The sequence below is a fragment of the Thermobia domestica genome, chromosome 4 (genome assembly GCF_964235325.1).
Source record: "Thermobia domestica chromosome 4, izTheDome1.hap1.1, whole genome shotgun sequence".
Classification (NCBI taxonomy): domain Eukaryota; kingdom Metazoa; phylum Arthropoda; class Insecta; order Zygentoma; family Lepismatidae; genus Thermobia; species Thermobia domestica.
In genome coordinates, this window is record NC_137457.1 from 224,608,844 (window position 1) to 224,632,293 (window position 23,450).

A 23,450-nucleotide genomic window follows, 5' to 3' on the forward strand; every position below is an offset into this window, starting at 1 on the left:
AATCAATGCATCACTTAGCGATTACAGTGATTTTTTCATTTTGTTCTGACAAACAAATCACTTTTAAACAAATATTTGTTTAAATGGCATTTGGTGTCCCATCACATGTGGTGTCCCTTGCAAGCGTTTGTTACCTACAAACAAACAGCAGTTTGTTAAATACAAAGTCCGTCGTTTGCATACAGTATACAAACCGATTTTTAAGTTCTGTAAACAAGCTTCCAATTGCTGGTAAACACGCACGTTTAAACAAACTGTGTCAGTAAAAATCTGTTGTCTGGTCCCTATTAAAATAAACTTGTTCGTTTACCAACAATTATTTTTTTGTTACTTGCAAACAAGGTTCTTTTTTCTGTTTAGGCACACAGTTCATCTTAATTCGCCGCAAACTAATTTAGTTGATTCAACTGCGCGCGATCAGGTAGGGAAGGTGGAAGCCTTGTTCTATCAATAGCTCAGTACGCTTTGTTAAACTTGAAAACAAAAAAACAAAGCCAAAAAGAATCGACCGGAGTAAAGCCGTAAATAAACATTTCATGTATTCACATCGTGCGTGCAAGGTGTACCCATCAAGTTCAATCATACTCTCAGCCCACTCAGGCATTTCCTGTCGTTCGTTTTCGCAAATGAAAAAAGTCTCAAAGACATACTCTCTTTCACTCAGGTGTAATGAAGATAATGAGTCTCGTTTCGTTGCGTTTTTGAGTCAAGGCAACGCAAAAAAAAGAGGTTTTAATGTGTGTGATTAGGTGTAGCATTTCCAATTGCTTTTCCGACTTTTTCGTCGCGTTGTGGTAACCAAAATTAAGCAAAGATTCTACGGAATGGTGCCCTATATGCTCTTGCTCTTTATTTCTTTAACATTCTGTTGAAGAAAAATGAATGGGCCATTTCTAAATAAAGTAATCTTCTGTTTATTTTCCTTCCTCGTATCTATTTAATACTCTCATTTGAATACCATGTATACAATAATTTGAAATTTTTAGCGATCGACCTTTATTGATTTATTGATGTATTTAGTTCATAAGTTGTTTTCGTAAACGAACACGACATGCAAATAGGCAGAGAAAAGCATAAAACTTTGAAAACTTCACTTCTCAGAACAACAGGAATGGACTTTGCTCTATTTGTAATGCTGAAAATACTATTTTCTATTTTTTATAATGATAATTCCTGCGCCAAATGCTTTTCCAATGTTAAGTCTATGGTCATCCCCTTCTTCTGTGATTATTCCTCAATGGTTAGTAGGACCCGGACATGCCAGCCCTTAGGACACCTATACACTATAGTATAGATCCTAGGAAATTTGTTACGATTTGTCCTAGAGTCAAAATCTCAACGTGTATGGCATCAGATCGCATGTCATTTCCTGTATTCTGAACGATCCTATGAGATTTCTCTTGTTTAGAGCACGCTCTATTTCGGAAAGAAAATTCGTAAGATTTCTCTTTAAGCGACATCAGGTGAGAGAAAGTGAAAACAAAGCAAGTGAAAACACCACTGATGAAGTATCTTCTGTTCGTTCAGGTTTACTTTAGGTGCACCACTCGAAATAATTGTTGAAAAATTATAGTTCGTTCCTAAATGATTTGCGTTGACCAACATGAAAATATCTCACATAGCATAGATAAAATTGTTGAAAGGAATTGTTGAAAAACTACAATTCTTTTACGATTTGCGTACAAATTCGGGGTCCGGGTGTATAGTATAAAAATTATAGTGCAAAAAACGCAAACCAAGTTGTGGAAGGTGGCCTCTGGAAAGCACGAATGCTATCTAACCGAGTCAGAGCAGAGAGAAGCGGGGGCCAAAGCGTTAGCGAGGGGGTGCGGATGAAGGAAGCAGGCGCGTCAGCGAAGGTACTGAAAACATATGGGTTTTGACAATGATACGAGTTCGAATATCACTTTTCATCGTAACATGGTAGTAGCGCTGGACTTGTAAACATAAATTATAGCTTCTGTAAACTATGCAGAAATACACAGGTGGTGGAAAATAGTATCACCGGTCATCTTTCATATGCACTCATTTAGGTAAATGTTTCGCAAAAGGGGTCCAGATGTAGGCAAAACATACAAAGTTTACATTAGAAATGGAAAATGCAAGTACTTAGACCTAACACAACTTAACCAAATCTAACCTAATGAAATTAACTAAAACTAACCTATTATTAATAGAAGTAAGCGAAATTCTATCTTTTTTCAAAATTATGCTGGACCCATATACTGATATAACCTAACCTAACCTAACCGTAACTAACCTGAATCAACCGAAACAAAACTGTGAATAGAAACTACCGAAATTGTAACATTCTTATAACAATTAGCTGGACCCTTTCTGCTAAACATTGTCCCTCACCTAATTTGTCCATCGTAAAACATTTATAATGATTTTACACTAGTTACCCTACAGCTGTAAACATAAAATATAGGTGTATTACTTTGTATTTAATTCTGTTGCTTGCAGAAATTTGTTACTTATAAATATGTCTTTTCATGCAAAGTATTGCATTTTACTTGTATATTTTCTAAAATGTGGTGAGCCAAAAGTATACCAGCACCCTTCTGACTTTTATGCATTTTTTTAGAGGTATCCAATTTAACAATATAGCGCCTTGTATTAATATCAGTGGGATGTGCAGTAGCATAGTCATTCTTCAATTTTGTACTTTTATTAAATAGAACTATTTCACAATGTTGATAAACGACATTCGGTCAAATAGGAAAGCTCTTCACGTGTACGGCACAAATAAAGTAGGATTTCCTACAAGATATGTCATAACATTTTTCCGAAGATAAATAATAAGGTATTTCCTAGGATTGATCTCGTAGTGTATAGTACGCGTTACGACAGTCAGCGACCGCTTTCGAATCACCATGTGAAATTTGTTCAGAATGGTTCAGGTATCTCACAGGAGTATTCGCACAAACGGAGGTCTACTCGAGTGAAGAGAAGCTTCTTTTCAATCACAGCCATAAAAACATAGAACTGGACAAGTTTAGGCGCACCTCACTTCCAGAGTTAAATACTAAGCAATGCAGTTGTATTATAGGTTTACAAGTGTAAGGTTACTAGTATAAAATAAGTATATGTGCTTTACGACATTTAAAAGCAGAAAGTACGTTAAAGATGACTTTATTAGATAATATTATCGACATATAGATTATTTCTGCATAGTGTATAGAAGTTGCATTTAATAGACCGATTTACAAGTGTAGCTTTACTAGTGTGAAACCATTACAAGTGCTTTTGAACTCGTTTCATTACAAAAACCCATGGGTTTTCATCACTCTTGCTTACTCTCGCTAATACGCCTGCTTTCTTCATACGTACAACTCCATTACTACGTGACCACTAGCTTCGATCATCTCTGACTCGGTTAGGTGCATTTATGGTCTTTAGATACCACAATCACAGGATTTTTTTTTTCACTTTAGGTTTTATGATAGACACTGATGCTCTTTTTATACCCAAATCGTAAGAAAATGTATTTTTTAACAATTACTTGTGGTGGTCCCCTTAAATTTCATCTATGCTAAGATAAGACTGTTACATAAGGAATAAGTTAGAAAAGTCCTGTCGCTCACTGTAAATCTTGTGGAGAAAAACAGGAAGGGAATTATTGAATGATTTAAAATTTTTAACAATTATTTCGAATGGTGTGCCTAGACTTGACCTGCACACGAAGCTTTTTATAACTCTACGTGTGATTTAAATTGCATTTGCAACAGATTTTTTTTTAAATTTCCGATGTAGCTAACATCGGTATATAAATTACGTGTAAAGTAAAATTTCAAGTATGTCGCAGACGATGAGAGAAACACTTACATTTAATTTTACGTACTCACGTAAAAGAATTACTGAGAAATTGTAATTAATTTATTAAGTTTGTTCCTATTGTGGTAAAAAAAAAAGGTTTGAGTTAGGTGAGATATGACCCGCTCGGGAAAGTAATACTCCCGGAAGTACGTTTTACTCTCGCGCTACCCTAGCCAACTGTTTTAAGTTGATCACAACATTTATATCATAGGAGTCAAGATGGAACATAACGAGTCCTACGGGCTTCTAACCCATTCCTACTACTACTCTGTACTACTCCTACCATTCCTCCTCCTCCTAGTACTACTTATCTGCACAAAAGTAAGTAAATCACATTTTTGAGTGTTATTTTCATTTTATTTTAATGAAAAAAGTGTTATGAAAATTTAAAATACGTTTAAAAAATCCTTAAGCCTTTTATGAACCCACGTCAAAAGCGGTTTCCGTTACTAGCCCGTAGCATTAGCACACTTGGCCACGAGGACCGACAGCAGCATGCGTTTGGTTTCTGCTATATGTACGCTACGTGACAAGAAACGGACAACACCAACCAATCAGAACCGTGTATTTAGTTTCCACTTCCGGGAGTAATACTCTCCCGAGCTAGTCCTGGTGAGGTGACAATATTCTTACTTGGTATAAATGAAATTCATGAGCACTAAGAGAAATTGTAGATGAAACATTACAATTCTTTTACCATTTACATAAATGGTTATCGTCAGAAAATGTCCATAAAAGTTGTAGTGTAATACGTAATAATATACATTAAAGTTATCTTATATATAAAAGAGAACGCACAAATCCTTTGTCCGCTCATCACGCTAATACGGCTGAACCAATTTCTTTTATTTTTGGGGGGTTATTAGGATTTGGACCCTAGATGGTTTTTATCATATCACTTTAATTTTTAATTACCAGTGTCTTGAGATAATTGACCATTCAAGTGTCCATAACGTACAAATCCTTTGTTAGTTCATCATAGCTAAATCTAACCGTATTTATATGCAACCCACATGACCGTGTCACTCGGCGGGTTAACATAAATGATAGGCGATATAATGTTAACATTTACTGCAATCTTCTATGGTTTTTATCATATCACTTGAAAGCGAAAAAGTAAAAATTATCTAAGTAACAAAGTTTATTGCGTTCCGGGGTGACCGCAGCGAAGCGGGGTGAACGCTGCTAGTTGTATACATAAAGCAATCTACGAAATGACTGAACATGTTGAATGTTCTCTAACCGAGTTAAGGGAGGGCAAAGAATGTGGGGACGGCCGTTATCCCGACGGTGCTTCCGAAGAGAGCAGACACGTCAGCAACATAGACTATGCGCTTCCGCAGTAGGACGAATTCTTACTTCTAATGATTTGACACTAGTAATGCTTACTTGTAGAATAAACATACAGTTTTAATAAACTTTGCAGATGTACTATAGTGTCATTAAACAATACCTTATGAAGTACTTTGACATAAGCACTTATTATTAAAACTGTTAATGGCAGCGGCGTAGCGTAAGGGAACGCCGGTATGCCCGGCATTCCCTGTTAATGAGAAAAAATACGTATTTCATTGTATATAAATTGTTTGCTTGTAATTATCACAATTATTTCCACTGCAATCTTCTGGATGTCCTCTCTCGCCTTACTTTGACAAGTGGAACCTACGCATGTGCGTCACTCAGATGCACATCTTCTGTCTTTCCTCTTGTCGTATGCTATGTTCTTTGGTCATCCAGGCCTACTGCAAGCAACGTGGTTTTCGTCTGCTTTCTGTCGAATGCGCATGCCCAGCTACTACTCTCTTCATCACTTGCAACTCTACATTTTGCTTTAGATATACGCTGGCGTATTCAAGTATTTCCAACTCTATATATCTTGAACTAAGTTATAGTTTCTGTACAGAACATACGAGCGCTAACATCAAGGAGATAGAACAAGACAAAAATGGTTAATTCAATGCCTTTTTGAAGCATGCCGGTTATGTAAATAATAGTATAAAAATAGTTATGCTTTAATCGTAATTAAATGCATCGTAATTGTAATCGTAATTAAAGGCAAACTATTAATCTTCATCACAAATACATAGTATGTCCAGTGGCGTGTCCAGAAACTCTTTGAGGGAGCTCACACACACAAGCATAAATATAAAGTATTCTGTAGAATCACGGTCACCGATCTGGTAGACCAAGAAAGCCAGTAGGTCCTCCTCCTAGCCCCTCGTAAGGATTGCTTGGGACCTTCAGTCACTGGCACATATCCCGGGGAAATGAGGACATGTCCCCTCCAATCTAGGAACAGGGGGACCCCCCCAACTATCCGATTTGTAACTGTGATGATTTGTATCCAACTGCCACAAAGGAAAGCAAGATGAAATTGATGTCCCTTGACTTGTTTTATTTTTAAAAAAGAATCCTATTCTTTAATATTTCATCGTCATTAATTATTTTTGGTCTATTTTCAACTATTTGTTTAATTCCTGTAACGATTCCTATAATGCTATTGTGATCATCATAATTTTGCTCAAATAAGAGTATTGTTGCGCCATACATAGTTGATTTTCTTTCATAGTTTTGGGGAAGTCATTATTTATATTACTACAAAACAAGTGTCCTAAAATTTTAATGTGGATCATTGTGGATGCGTAAATAGAAACATATCAATTATAAATATGCATGAATTCAGATTTCAGAATGTGTTCACGGTACCGATACGTATCACAATTTCATTTACATCGCCTGGTATATAAAATACAACAGATTCACCTCAGAAATCAGATTCATCTACCGTAATATGAATCTCATCTCCCCTCCTCCCGGAATAAGCCTCAAATCTGCCCTCCTCCCACTGTTGAAGACAACTCTGGTCCTCTGATCCTCCACAGCATTGTTTTTCAAGTTCATAAATATTTTGAACATCGCTTTAAAAAAAATGGGAACGGTCTTACCCGTTCCCCGAATGCTGAAGACAGATTTGCGCCCCTGCCTTCAGTATCTGGATATCTGACAACGAAATACATACACAGAAACAGGCTCCCAGAGTTGGTTTAAGTGCTTTCAATTTGCATCTACAAATGATATATGTATACACTCAGGTCCATATTCACGAATGGGCGTCTGAGTTCCGGACTCAAGATGACAAATTTCTAGGGGCGACTTTTTAAAGAACGAGATTGAAGTATGGTATGCGGAGAAAGAAGCTGCCCACGAGAAAGAAATAAAGGGAACTATACTGGAAACAATGTTCATTCAACAACCGGGCCTGGCCGAGTTTTCTTGTCACACGGTAGTGGTAAGAAGGAGCTGAGGCAATTGCTTATTGGCTTGTAACGTAATCCACGCATTTGCTTCTGTATACCCCATTAGGCTACCAATTAGGGGCCTCCCCCTATTTTTTTAATAACCCTATATTTCCCATCGGTATAGCTATGTATTGCTGATTTTAGTAGTATTGTATCGCACAAGTGACTAACTTTGGCATCCCCATTTCGGAATAGCACGCTACACTACTGGTTAATATCATTTGAAACGAATATACGCTAGTAAACCCCCACTTGTAAACATAAAATACATATATATTACTTACAATTAAAATCAGTCACTTGTAGAAACTGGCTCTGCATAAACATATGTATGCGAACTATTCAATTTTATCTGCAATTTTTCCAAAATAAGATGTATCAACATTAACCTGCGCCGAAAATTTATGTTGTGCTCAGATTGCAAAGTTGCGAAGACACGATATTTTATTCTAAATATTGTGAAATCTAATTACATACTTCGAGCTTGCATACTTTAGAGTGTACTTCGCACTTTTGAGTACAACCTATATTTGTGATTGAATTCCACATTACGTATAAGCAACAGGAATAAAAAATTCAGTAAAGAAATCGAGATGGAGTACAACGTATTACAATAAAATAATTTACTGATCATAACTTCTTTTCAGGCCCATATATTACGATCTAAAATCATAATCATTATAGTAACTATGGAAATTGCAATATTTACTATGTAGGGTATACCAATATGGCGGACTTATGTTCTAAAATTGTTGTAATTACATATGAGTCATATTTATCTATGAATTCTATGTTCGTGTTTAAATACGAACTCTTTTGTTAATGAACTTTGGTAAATACCGTTAGGCTATGTGATCTGTGGTAAATACGAACGTTAATTAACTTATTTCAACATACATAATCGAATTAAAAGTGGATAATAGAAAGCAAACATGATCCTAAAAATGGAGATATCTGTATTTTTGTTACTTCTGGGAGCTGTAGGTAAGTCAATATTTACTTCTGCATTCGGTAAAATTTTATAATATTGAACTAAATTTTGGATCGAAAATGTGTGTAGCTTTCATTCTGGAGCTCTAGTCGACATTGCAATACATCATTTTTCACATCTGTTTATTTTCGTCACATGTTTTACAAATGATTATATAAGTGTTAACAAGATAAATCCTTAATTTGGCAAAGTCAAAACAAAGGAAATCAAATAACAGATCAAGAGTAGATTAATACATTTAACTAGTTGTTTATATTTATTGTACATATTAAGCACCTCAAAGCCATAAACATCTTGTCTTGTCTTTTGCCTTGTCTTCTTCACCTTTAATGGCGTTTAAAATGTTTTAGTGTATCGACATCTAAGGTCTTGTGTGCTACGAATGTAGGAATATTGATTTACTTGTATAAAAAAGAATTCTTTGTATAAAATTGTATGTATACTAAAAAAAATTCAAATGGCTAACACCGCCATTTGCAATGGTTGGTCGACTTGAAAGTCTAAGTGCCTGTCATATATTGTAAGTAATTGATAAAAGTTAAAAGAAAACTAATTTCAGTGCAATATGATCATGAAAGTAGAAAAGCAAGCCAAAATCAGGAAGCATAAAATTGTCATAATAGGGAAATATTGTAGTCAAAATCGGGAACGAGGTACAACGGGACGAAGAGGGCCAGTTGATCAGGGTGTAATAAAATGGTAAAAAGTATAAATACATGAATGCGTAGAATAATTGTGGATGAGTGTGTGTTTGTGATTAACTGTGAATGTGTGAATTATATGTAGTTTGAACACTTTTCACTTTAACCACTTCCTCTTCTCAACAACACTTCAGGAGATGTTATCCCTACCAAGATCACCGCTGGATTCTCCAGAAAAATCGAGTGAAATGTATTGACACGAGATATATTACCTAACAGCGTTTTTGCTATCTAATTCTAGGTATATTCACATGAGTGCATTATTCGTGTAGGAAGTTTCTAAGAAACAATACGAAATGAAATTAGTTGATTATCCATCGGTTTTGCTCTTAAATCAAAACAAGACTGATGATTAATGTTGTTCTTTTATCACAAAAATTAACTCCTAGTACATTGTAAAGGATTTCTTCCTGGAGGAAGAGTATTCTTGGTTGAATTCTGCGTATATTCACTTTATAAGGCTCTAATCTGTATAAATACAGCGTCTAGGTATATGAAATAAAAATTACATTGCAATCTTGACATATGTCACAACTCCATTAGCAAGGAGTGTAGGAGAAAATCCAAGAGAACAAAATCCAAGCGGACTAAATCCAAGCTAAATTCTGGCAAGGCGGACAAAATCCAAGCAACAGTATCATGTGCATAGCTGTAGTATGTGCCTGTGAACACCCTAATTAAATTGTATGTTTTTTTCTTCAATTGTCATGCATTCTAAAGTTTTATTTGTAATTCTTCAATTTAATGAAATAACATTTCCTTTACTTTTAAAGAACTGAAAATACGATAAAACACGTAAGATTCTCACAGTAAAAGTGCAGATGAGCTTTAATTACTTATCACATCCATACAAGAAGTTATGTTTTAATTGTCTTTCCGAAACGTCAGTTACACTTGTCAAAATAACCAAAAACATATACATTTTCATTTAGTTTGTCTAATACGAAAGTTGCAAAAGCCTTTCACATTGTTCCCAGTACACAATAATCTTCCGAGTTTGTTGATATATTCTAAATAAGTAAAAAAATGTACCTATCAAGATCAAAATGTGAATATGTTAATGATGCAATGCAGAGTTTTTTATCCGTTGTCACTCACTAGTTATTATGTTTAAATGCTTTTGAAATGTATGTTTTTAATTATGCAATAATGCATGTGAATTAAATAATGTAAAAGTGTTATCTAGCAAATCGAAATGTGAAAATGTGTCTAGACAAACTACATGAAAATGTATATGTTATTGGTTATTTTGAAAAGTTTAACTGATGCAAATACTTTGAGGGCAGAGAAGTAAATTTGTTTTTATCTAAATTATAGCTTTTTAATTGTATTTCTGCTTTAATCCTCTATGAATAGAATAGAATTAAGTGTACTCTTTTTAAGACTGGGCTGATTTTCTGTCACTTCTTATCTCTGATTTAGCAAGTCAGCGCTTTCATTTTCTGGTTGATTTATGTGAGTATACTCTTTTTAGTCAGAATATTTCCAATCACCCTAAATTGGATCCACCTGGCCATGTCCTAGCAGTAGCCAGAATATGTTATGAGTAATTAAAGCTCATCTGCATTCTTACTATGACAACCGTACATGTTTCATCAGATTTTTAGTTCTTTAAAAGTAAATTAAATGTTATTTCAAGAAATTGAAGAACTACAGATAAAACTTTAGAATAAATGACAATTGAAGAAAGAAACAAACATACAATTTAATTAGGGTGTTCACATTCACATCCAACAGCTAGGCACATGATGATACTAGAGATGGCCAAAATATCCGGATAACGGATAATATCCGGATGACGAATAATGGATAATATCTGGATAACGCATAAAGGACAATATCCGGATAAAGACTAATATCCGAATTACGGATAATATTCGGGTAATGGATAAAGGATAATATCCTATAAAGGATAATGTCCAGATGACATAATATTTGAATAACGGATAGTATCCGGATGACAAATAACGAATTATATCCGGATATTGAATGATATCTAAATTACGGATAACGGAGAATATTTGCGTGACGAATAATTAGAAAATTATTGATTATCTGGAAGTTAAATATTGGTGACTATAAAATAATTGTGGGATAGCGTTGTTCTGTTTTTTTACAATTGGTTATTAAATTCAATTTGTTTATTACAAGAAATATAGGATAAGACATTTGAAAATATATGATATAGATAGATAGGGTGTCCCACAAGTCCGTTTACATAGGCCATCTCGGTAACTATTGAAGATACGAAAAATGATAATACAGCAATGTTGTTGGAAAATATGTGTTTCAATCTAAAATTTTGGAATTTTTGGAATTGGACCAACCGTTTGGGCTCTATACTGGTATAGCACCCAATGGAAAAGAAAAATGCAACGTTGCCACGGCTTTGTTGGATAATAATGAAGGAAAATGCATGTAGTTTGAAGTATTCTGGAGCAAGAAGAATAGAAAGGACGGCCTTGATGAAGGATATGAAGAAGAATCATACACAACATCAATCCAAGGCAGTGGCGTTATCATCAGAAGGGGAGGAGGACAGGTATGAAAAAGCAATTGAATTGAATTTGTTCACGGCAAACAGGTATTCATTGCTTAGTGATGTCAACGAGACGAGACAAGAGGACAATCGAATAAAATTAAAAAGGGCCTAAGTGCCAACACTCAAAAACCAATGAAAAGTCGATAAACATAAATTATCGTAATACAAGTTAAACGGGTACTGCAACCATGTGATTGCTTTAAAACAGAACCATTAACTTTTAAACTTTAAACTCCTTACAAATGTATTCTGCTTGGTACTAAATCAACTTTGAAGGATACAATTCAATTCAATGACGGCGTTTAGACGTTAAAAGTGAGTTGGCAAGACATGATCTGAATATTTTATATCATTTTAGTTTTCCTGATTGCTTCTAACACTTTGTTTATCGAAAGATTGTATACTTAATAGGATATTATATCTTTCAGCTAAAATACCGTAAATCGTGTTTCATATTTTATTAAGTAAATTGAGAAGAGCAACACAAGTAGGTACTAGCCCTTTGTACTCTTAAACAACGTAAGTGTAAGAAGAGATTTGATTTTTTTCTTATTATCAGATTATTTAATAACACATTTGCAAAACAAATAAATAAAAAGGATAATATTAATCATAGTAATGAATAATCTGGCTTGTTTTGTAGAAGTTATAATGAAAATGGGATTTAATGAACAACTTATATTTTTAATTCCACACATGCCATTAAATGTATGTTATTACTCTTAGAGAATGGAAGACAGTAAATACTACAACCAATATGCTACGATATTTAAAGAAATACGCAATTTCAATATTAATTGCTTTGAATTGGAATTAAAATGCAATTTCTGTAGCTTTGTTAACTGCAGGAGAAGACATAATCAATACGTATTCACGCAATGGCAAATATTATATTTCATTATTTTTTCTATGAACCAGTAATACAAACAAAAACTTTACATTTCTAAATAAAACTATATACATTATGGGGTCAATTCAAAAAAAGTGGGGGAGCAACTGCTCCCTCTTGCCCCTCCCTAATCGGCGCCTCTGATTCAATTCTACTTATTGTGGCACTTAAATCCTGTCTCATTATTCAATTGTGTCGTCTAAAAACAGAAGCGCCAGTATTGTCACATTTCTTGACAAGTTCAAACGTAACGGATTAATTATATCGTACCCAGTCGCTGGTGTAGGGGTAGCGACCTGCCTTCCGCACGACATTTGGTAGGTTGAACTTACCAGGAATCCTACTCCGACGGAGCATATTGACTACGGTTTCTCCTGGTTTCGCTCAGTCTCCCCGGATGCATGCTGGGATGATCCATTCCTCTCAGGCCAGGGCCGCTTCCTTTTCTAATTCTAGACTCACCTAAAGGGGCGATGTAACCTTGGAGTTGAGGCCCAGTCTCTTCTTGTGTCATTTCTTTTAACAAATAAATAAATAAAAATTCTCGGCTGGTGAGCATCATTATTCATTTGCAGGTCTCGGTTTGACTCGTAAACTTGTTGCCGTCTCATCTCATTTCGTTGAATTATTGTCTAGTGTCATCTATGAGTTTTCGAAACGAGACGAGACACGAGAATATTCTGGTCTCGCGAGCTTTACTACTTATGTCATTGGAAAGGAATTTTAAAATGTGGAAGGAATTTAAAATATACCATCCCAGCAGTAGTTTGATGGGCGACATGGCATACCATTTTTGTTCCTTTGAGAACTGAATGATATCAAGAGAATGCAAGTCATGCAATGGATACCTTGCTCGTCATCTACTTGTTAAATAAATGATAGAACATAAGAAAGGTACTGGTTCAAAAAACACTGTTATGCAATTTAATAAGTGGCTGAATTCACCTCGGTGTCGCCAGACACGAGAGCGCTAAAAAATGAGGCAATGTCCTGACCGAGGTTTGAACCATGGCCGCATGAATTGTCTGTATCATAGTCAGACACGTTACCGACTTTCTTTTTTTTTTAGTTTCCTGAGCAACCCAGAGTTTCCTCGTACAAAGGCCTCTTTGACCCTTACTAAATTCGACAGGGATACGAATAAATACATATTCAGGACAGTTAAAATCCCAAAGGCTCTTCCACCGAGAATCGAACTCAGGACCCCGTACTCCAAAACCACACGTTCTAGCCACTATACCAGCAGGGAGGGCTAACTGAGCTACGGTGAACAGTATAGAAACTGGGAAACAGTCGAAATGAAATAAATGAAGAAAGGAAAAGAAAATGTTTGAATTGGAACACAGTAACTATTTGAATGTGCGTTATTTGATGGGAAATTCCGTTGAAGGTAGACAGAAGCAGGAGAGAAGGAAACCGTCAAATATTGCAGAAAGCGCCGCTGAGCGATTTTCTTAAATGAGCATAGTGCCATGATACGCCTATTTTGCCCGAGTGGCAGTGTCTTACGTAATCAAGCACAAGCAACAGGCCACTCATCTTTCACTTCCCGCTTAGTTCTGTTTCTGAGGCTGTGTTGCATTCAAGTGATGTGTTGAGTTGGCGTCTGTACGTTTTCGTGTGTATGAAGAATAGCAACTATGTGTTCACCTGCACACAAAGCGAAAATGGTCCTTCACGCATTCGGTTTGAGTATAATTGCGGCTGCGTAACAGTTTCATCAACGCCATCCAAACCTCCCATTGTCATCACATATAATGATTGGCAACTTATTGACATGCTTCAAGGATACCGGCAGTGTCTTGGACCGACCTCTCTCTGGCAGACCGCGATTCGTAACGGACAAGGGCATACTCGTTGACAAAGTTACGTGCAGTTCAACGCAAAGGATACGAAAGGTGGACTAAGAGAGTAATACCAGCTAAATGTCTGTCCAAAGATATCTGCGCAAGCATAATTTCCATCCCTTCAAGGTAGATTTCATGCAGGAGTTGCATGGAAATGATGCCGATTGACGACGTGAATTCTGCGAATGATTTACACAAACACAACACAAAGTTCAGTGCCAATGTTCGACAATGGTTAGATGCAGTAGTTCGTGGACATCGGATCTACCGTCGAGGTCTGATGGAATAGCCACCCAGATCGCCTGATTTAACATCGGTTGATTTATATCCGTGGGACCACATAAAATCCGTTGTTTACAGGGATCGCCCGCGTACAATTGCTGCTCTGTAACACAATATTCGCGAGGCCTGCGCTTCTATTACTACTGAGACTCTGAAACGAGTTAGAGCCAGTATGCGAAATTGTATGAAAATTTGTACACAGAAAGATGGACATCACTTCGAACATCTGTGCTGAGCACAGTTGCAGCATTGTTTAATCTGTTTCAGGATCTTCCAACAGGTAGATGACTTGAAGTTAATGGGTTAGCTTAGGTGCAGTGTCCCTTGTGTGAGTGTCGCAGTCCTTTCTCCTCATATCATTCATTTGTCAAAGAAACAAGAATGGTATGCCATGTCAGCCATCAAACGACTGTTGGGATGTTATGTTTCAAATAGCTGGCTTCTACATTTTTTAAATCCCTTTGCAATGACGTAAGCAATATTGCTCACGAGATTAGAACATTCTCGTGTCTCGTCTAGTTTCGAAAACTCAAATACAACAGTAGACAATCACTCAACGAAATGAGATGAGGCAACAGGTTTATGAGTCGAGACGAGACCTGCAAACGAATAATGATGCTCACCAGCCGAGAATCTTTATTTATTTATTTATTTATTTGTTTAAAGAAATAACACAAGGAGATATTAGGTGTTCACTCCTAGATTGCATCGGCCCTTTAGGTGGGTCTAGGACTGGAGAAGGAAGCGCTTCTGGCCTGAGAGATAGGGGCGTCATTTCAGACCTCGCTTGAGGGGGCAAGAGCACCGCCTACTTAAGATTTTCACGGTTTGTACTAGTATATAGTAGACGATTAAAGTGTATGTGTACCTCAAACTATTCGGGGGGGATGGAATTGCCCCCTCCTGCCTCCCCTAAATGACGCCTCTGCTGAGAGAATGGACCATTCTGCATGCACCCGGGGAGACTGAAGAAAACCAGGAAAAACCTTAGTCAGGATGTTGAATCAAAGCAGGGTCCGTGCCCACATTTGTCCTGCCCAAATGCTGTGTGGCAAGCAGGCACGCTACCCCTACACCAGCGGCTGGGCACGAGATGATTAATCTCTCTCTTTTGAACTCGTCTATAACGATACTGGCGCTTCTGTTTCTAGTCAGGACAACAATTTAATAATGAAATAGGATTTAAGTGCCACAATAAGTAGAATTGAATTATATCGTGCGGCCCCGCGTGGCGTAGTCGCTAATGCTTTCGCTTTTGGCGCGAGCGATCCCATGTTCGATTCTCGGTGGGGGCACTCGGTTGTAAAAGTCTAACAGATTTTTCAGGTTAGCCATCTTGAGTTAGGTTTTTTTGGGATTTCCACATTCACACCAGGCAAATGCCGCCATGGTACCTAACATAATGGTCCTAGGCCGCTTTCTTCCTTCCCTCATCCTTTCTTCTTTCCCTTTCATCAGTTATGTGCTCGCTGAGGGACGTCATCCCTCACATACGTGACGGGCTAAATGGCCTTAGATGCCGACAGTCCAGAAATCTAAATCCTAAATCCTGAATTGTATCGTTCAAAGTTGCCTTAATACAAAGCAGAATACGTTTGTAAGGTGTTTAAATCTTAAAATTGCTGCTTGATTTAAAGCACTCACATGGTCACAGTATCCATCTAACTTGTATTACTAACTCATGTTTATCGACTTTTCACTGGTTTTTAAGTCTTGGCACTTAGGCCCTTCCTAATTTTATTCAATTGACCTCTTGTCTCGTCTCGCTGACATCACTAAGCAATTAATACCAGTTTGCCGTGAACAAATTCAATTCAATTGCTTTTTCGTAACTGTCCCCGTCCCTTTCTGATGGTCACGCCACTGCCTTCGATTGATGTTGTGTGTGATTCTTCTTCATATCCTTCATTGTGGCCGTCCCTTCTATTTTCCTTGCTCCAGGACACTTCAAACCACACACACAATTTCCTTCATTGATATTCAACAAAGACTTGGCAACGTTGCATTTTTCTTTGCCATAGGACACTATACCAGTGTAGAGGTCAAACGGTTGGTCCAATTCCAAAAATTCCAAAATTTTAGATTGGAAACACATATTTTCCAACAACATTGCTGTATTATCATTTTTTCGTATCTTCAATAGTTACCGAGATGGGCTATGTAAACGAACTTGTGGGACATATATATATATATATACATATTTTGTTTCCTATTTTCCTACAACTTTTATGCGTTTAAAATGCACACATGCACAATATATATATTTATGTGTATATATATATATTTATGTGTATGTATTTATGTGTATATATATTTATGTGCACAATATATGTATTTAATCAATTGTAAGTGAAAAATGAAATATATCTATTTACAACTCACTGTTATGCCGTGTAGACTGTACCGTAAAACATTATTAATGAAACTGAATGATTATGAAGTGATTTAATGAAATAAAGAAACGGAAAAATCCCGAGATAACCCGTAGATTGCACTAATACTTGCCGTTAAGTATAATAATAAAACTTCCCTAACTTTTTCAGTTTAACATCGATGCACTAGCACTTGTCACTAACTATATTTTTAGTTGACCGAAGATAAACTTTTAAGTTTATCGGTTAATCCTTCACTACTTTCCGATAATTGTAATTTACAAATTGCAGTAATCAAATTGTCTTTAGACTAATTACAGCACGTAGCGTATAACCAAGAAACGTGTTCACTTTTTTCATGATTCTTCAATACTGAATTACAAACAATGTATTGTCTTATTATGAACACAGATAATTGGAAATTCCAAGAATTCCACACGAAGGTTTCCGAAGATTGCCGAACTTTACCGAAGATGAACATAAGAGTTTAACAGCAATTGCTGTACTTGTTTTGGTAAATGTAACTTCCAAAGACTTGTAACTTTAAAGATCAGCAAAGGTATATTTGAAAGTTTAATGTTAGATATACGTGTACTTTGCAATAATTGTAACTTTGTAACGTAATTGTTGTTTTAAAATAATTGCAGTTACAACACAGAGTATAACGATGAATAGCTTTACTTTAACACCACTAGTTGTATAGGATGTTGCGCGAAATTTCAACTTTCAAAGTTTAATCTCGTACACAGATATATTTAGTTTGAAGTCTCGTACTCAGGTGTTGGAAAATACATAAAAATATTTTAAATTAGTAACAGTAATATTACGAAATGTGTTACTTATATTGTAATAAACACAAACTAATTTCATGAACATTCCACAACGTTACATAATATGTTGTAACAGTTCAAACAATTTTAGTTGGTTCGTATCTTTTTTCATTCTTTCGCTTCCTGTGGAGGCTCTCCTTATTTTTCTTAACAGAACACTCATAGAGTGTGATCATATTAAAATTGCTGTGGTCTTATAAATAATTCGTTTTTTACGAAAACTCCGAAGAATAAAATTCCAAAATAGTAAAAACTTCTAAGAACAACTACACTGTGAACCTACAAATAATTCCGAAAATACTAAAACTGCAAACTGTTAAATAATCAGAAATACTAAAATTGACAAAAAAGTTGAAACATAAGAATTTTTTTTCTTAACACTCGTTCAGTGTGAACCTACAATAATACGTTTTCCGATAGAAACACGAAGTAACATAGTTGCAAACTGTAAAATAATTCGAAATACTAATTGAGAAAACAAGCTTGAACATAAGAAAGCTATTTCTTTAACACTACACTCGTAGGTTAAACTTAAAAATTTATTACATGAAACTCTTTGATTGTTAAATGGAGATGTAAAATTTAAGTCAGTGTTGCAATTCAATGCGCAAACTAAAAGTAAAAGGACAAGTTAAGAAATAAAATGTAGAATACAAAATAAAAAAATGCAGAAACAAAACAAAACACAATGTTACATTTCAAATTCCGAAACAAAAAACGTAAAACTGAAAATAGGAAATGCAGAAACAAAATTTTTAAAACACAAAGTTGAAATTCAAAATGCAGAAAGTAAAATAAAAATGCACAAAGGAAAAAATAAAAATGCAGGAAGAAAATTAAAACTACAAGTTAAGAAATAAAAATGTAAAACTGAAAATAAAAAATACAGAAAGAAAATTAAAAACAATGTTGCAATCCAAATTGCAAAAAGAAAAAAGTACAAATTTAAAAATTGAAACATGCAAAGCTAAAAATAAAAATACAGAACCAAATCTTAAAACACAGTGTTGCAATCCAAATTGCAAAAAGAAAATTAAAAGTACAACTTTAAAAATTGAAACATGCAATAGTGAAAATAAAAAATGCAGAAACAAAATTAAAAACAATGTTGCAATCCATACGCAAAAAGAAAATTAAAAATACAAGTTACAAACAAAATGTAAAACTGAAAATAAAAAATGCAGAAGCAAAATTAAAACTACAATTTTAAAATTAATATGGAAACTAAAATAAAAATTGAAGAAACACATTTAAAAACGTAAAACTGAAATGAAAATACAGAAACAAAATTAAAAACAACGTCGCAATCCAAATTGCAAAGAAAATTAAAAGTACAACTTTTAATATTAGAAATGTAAAACTGGAAATAAAAATTCAGAAACAAAATTAAAAACAATGTTGCAGTTCAAAATACAGAAAGTAAAAAATAAAAATGCAGAAACAAAATTAAAATTGCAAGACAGAAAAATGCAAAACTGAAAATAAAAATACAAAAACAAAAATTTAAAATACAATGTTTCAATCCAAATTGCAAAAAGAAAAATTAAAAGTACAAGTTAAGAAATAAAATGTAGAAATAAAAATAAAAAATAGAGAAACAAAACTTAAAACACAATGTTGCAATCCAAATTGCAAAAAGAATATTAAAAGTACAACTTTAAAACACAATGTTACATTTGAAATTCCGAAACAAAATAAAAATTACAAGTTAAGAAATAAAAAATGCAAAATTGAAAATAAAAAATGCAGAAGCAAAGTTAAAAGTACGAGTTTAAAATTAATATGGAAACTAAAATGAAAAGTGCAGAAAAAATTAAAAACAATGTTGCAATCCAAAATACAGAAAGGAAAAATAAAAATATAAACATTGGACATAGACGAAACATGTAGTAGTATAGACCGGACTTCTCCCCGAAATTCGTTGCAAACTCTTGTAATTAAAATAATGACGGTAGATGGAAACTAAAATAAAAAGTGCAGAAACAAAATTAAAAACAATCTTGCAATCCAATATACAGAAAGAAAATTAAAAATACAAACATTGGACATATACGAAACATTACTTAGTAGTATAGACCGTACTTCTCCCCGAAATTCGTTGCAAACTCATGTCATTAAAATAATGACGGTAGTAGTACAGTTATTTTACGCGGAAATGGGAAAGCACAGAACAAGAAATCCCTGTTTTATAAAGAAATTATAATTTTTATATTATTGATATTGGTATCAGATTAATCTCTTTGGAGAATATATTTTACTTTGATTTTTTTAATTTTATGGAAAATTTAACTTTATCACGTATATTAAAGAAAAGTGATGAACCAAATAGAAATGTTAGCTGGTTTGTTAATTGAAGCTGCCGTCCTATCTTTGCACCGATTCTATATGAGACGGAAATGCAAGATCTACCAGTTGCGATTCCAACAAACACCAGTAATTCTTTATCTTCCAAGTAATAATAATAATAATAATAATAATAATAATAATAATAATAATAATAATAATAATAATAATAATAATAATAATTTTAATAATAATAATAATAATAATAATAATAATAATAGATTTATTATTATTATTATTTGTAGTAGTATTGATGTGAATTACTATGAATTTATTGTTCTAGTGACTTTGCACTCTTTCCCTTGAGTGATATCAACCATGAGCAGTAGATCTCATTGACAAGCGTGAAGGAAATAATATGCAATATTTCCTGAAAACCGGGTATTTTTTAAGAAACGTTGTCGTTAAAATACTTTCATAAAACTAGATGAATTGATTCTCTTTTCTGTGCTGCGGAGTTCAGTGGTAGAGCTTTGATCTCTGATGCATAGTATCCAGTAAAAAATCGTTTTGGTGAACGTTAATGAAGAAAAATATTTTCTTATGTTATTTCCGTCTCCCGTAGCCTAAAGGGCAGAATTGTAGGACGTTAAGGAGATTTCTACCCATCATCACAGGCTTCCGAATCTTAAATATCTTACAAAATATTGCACCTAGAAACTTGCAATTTTCTATACGAATGCCAAAGAGCAATACAAAGGAGATGGTTATCTCAATTTTAAACTTAATGACTTAGATTAATTGTAATAATTACTTCTGTAATGACGGAATCACTACTTCACTTAAAGGATCAAAAGACCACTTTCATACTTCATAAATTACTACGGGTGACATTCTTTGAAGAACACATGCTGGGGAGGAATACATTGTGGCAATTTGAGGAGCGACACTCATGTCTACCACCTCCATTTTCATAATCATTTACGCCTTGAGCAGCCTTCCTTCCCACCCCTACCCCCACTTTCCTACTAAGTTCCAACAACTTTACGATGGCAACTATAGAACAAAGATCTTTGAGCCTCACAAGGAAGGGTCACGCAGTGGCTCCGCTGAGATCCGAACGAGACAAATGCGTTTTCATTTGATATATTATAACTAGATAGATCCCAAAGTTATACGTGCCACCGAGCGGAATATCGTGAGTTACAATATATTTTGTAATGTAAGAACTACAAAGCTGGCAGAATATTTTGACCGAATCATTTGTTCGGAAACGGTTGGGTAAATGGAAAACTCGGATAATATGTATCCCGTCATTTTCAAGAACACACCTTTTCGGATAAAAAAGTTTGCCCAGGATCCTCGCAGGGTCCCACATGGGGTCCAACTCAAAATTTTCAAATGACAAGAGGGATTAAGTAGCACATCGTTTGAAAGCTGTTGCAAAATGAAAGAAGATGCAGCAAGTCTCGACTCTCTACGACAACCCTGTGCAAAATGGCGGAGGGTCAAAATGTAAACAGAAACTTAATTGAAAAGTCAATGGTCACCCCTATAAATCGGAAACGGTGAAAAATGTGAAAATAGGAGAGGAAGTGTGGCATTATTTTCAAAGTACAACAATTTAAGGTAAAACGTCTTGTCCCAGGGTCCCCACATGGTCCCAGGTGGGGTCCAACTAAAAATTTTCAAATGGCAAGAGGGGTTAAATAGCTCATCGTTTGCAAGATCTTCTTAAATGAAAGTAGATGGAGCAAGTCTCTACTCTCTACGACAACTCTGTCCAAAATTGCGGCGGGTCAAAAAGTAATCAAAAGCTTATTTGATAAACTATGGCCACCTCGAATCCAAGATGGCCGGTTAAAACTTATGTCGTTCATAACAGTACAAATTTAAATCTCTATTTTTCTCAATAGGAAGATTAAAGAACAATTGAATTTCGATTCACCTCAACTATAATTTCATTCGGTAACAACACATATATGTTTTGTTTGGTTCCCTCGCCATCATTTACTTTAATATAACGAATATGCGATGAACACACAACTCTGACTTCCTCTAATTTTGTCATACGTAGTTCATGCATAAAGGACTTGCTGCACCAGTAGGTGGGTGGCTCTATTGTAATTCGTAACTGCGCATTCGTGGCGGTTACATTTGTATGTCATTCGTTGGTTTGATCACAATACTCCAAGCAATACCAAATATACAAAAAAAAAAAAAAAAAAAAAAAAATCATTTGCAAGATTGGCGAGTAGTACCAAACCATGTGTAAGTCATTTCAGTATTTCGAGTTGCGCCAAACTTTGTTGGTTTAATTACGGTATTCCAAGAAATAACATATTTATATACAAACTCATTTTTCACGCTGGCAGCCATATTGGATTACCTCCAACACCAGTGGTTTGAGCTGGACATGCGTTCGATACATACTATGGCATTTTGAACTCAAGACGTTTCGTTTTTTGAACATTTCGCATCTTTTCGTCATCCACTGATCAACATTCATGCCAAATTTGGTTTTCCTAGCTTCAGCAGTTTGGTATGCCTATCCTTTCGATATAGGTTTTAAGCTGTCTCTTGGATTCAAGGTGGCCATAGATTTTCAATTAAGCTTTTGCTTATATTTTTACCCGCCGCAATTTTGGACAGGATTGTCGGAGAAAGTCGAGACGTGCTCCATCTTCTTTCACTTAACAAGAGCTTTCAAACGATGTCCTACCTCTCTTGCTATTTGAAACTTTTTAGTTGGACTCCACCTGGGACCATGTGGGGACCCTGGAACAAGACATTTTCACGTTGTGCTTTGAAAATAATGCCACGCTTTCTTTCCTGTTTCCACATTTGTTTTACCGTTTCCGATTTATAGGGGTAGTCATGGACTTTCCAATTAAGATTTTGTTTACACTTTGACCCGTCGCCCTTTTGCACACGGTTGTTGTAGAGAGTCGAGACTTGCTGCATTTTCTTTCATTTTACAACAGATTTCAAATGATATGCCACTTAACCCCCCTTGCCATTTGAAAATTTTGAGTTGGACCCCATCTGGGACCCCGCGGGGGACCCTGGGGCATTTTTTTCTTACCACAAAAAGTTTCTCGTTGAAAATGGTGGGATAAGTGTTGGCAGAGTTTTTCACTTACTCAACCATTTCCGAACAAATGACGGTTCAAACTATTCTGCATGGTAATTTTTTGTAGTTCTTACATTACAAAATATGTTGTAACTCACGATATTCCGCCCGGTGGCACGTATAACTTTGGGATCCATCTAGTTATAACATATAAAATGCAAACACAATGGTCTCGTTCCGATCTCAGCGGAGCCACTGCGTGACCCTTCCTTGTCAGTATCGAACATGTTTCCGATTGCTTTTCTACATCTTTTGTTGTTTCATGCGGACGGATTCTCCGAACGGCTTTCACCTCTGCCACTGACAACTATAGTACTATACAACCAAAGAAAGTCTAAATGTTTTCTTATTTGCCTATTTGTTTTGTTGTCTGGATGGATAGGTTTCTCTTCGTTTTATATTATTCATCACAGAAAACCACAGTATAATGTTTCTGCGGTTAGAACGAATTAATTGTATGCA

The 23,450-nt window shown here is 35.2% G+C and overlaps 1 protein-coding gene across 1 annotated transcript in view; it reads left to right on the top strand.

Moving 5' to 3' along the window:
* Nucleotides 1-7,947: 7,947 nt before the first annotated feature.
* Nucleotides 7,948-23,450, top strand: part of LOC145683451 (uncharacterized) — a 354,212-nt gene continuing 338,709 nt past the window's right edge. The window contains exon 1 of the mRNA XM_081754787.1: nucleotides 7,948-8,102. Within this exon, the coding sequence (XP_081610913.1) occupies nucleotides 8,051-8,102 (52 nt within the window). The 5' untranslated portion in view covers nucleotides 7,948-8,050. The remainder of the gene's footprint in view (nucleotides 8,103-23,450) is intronic.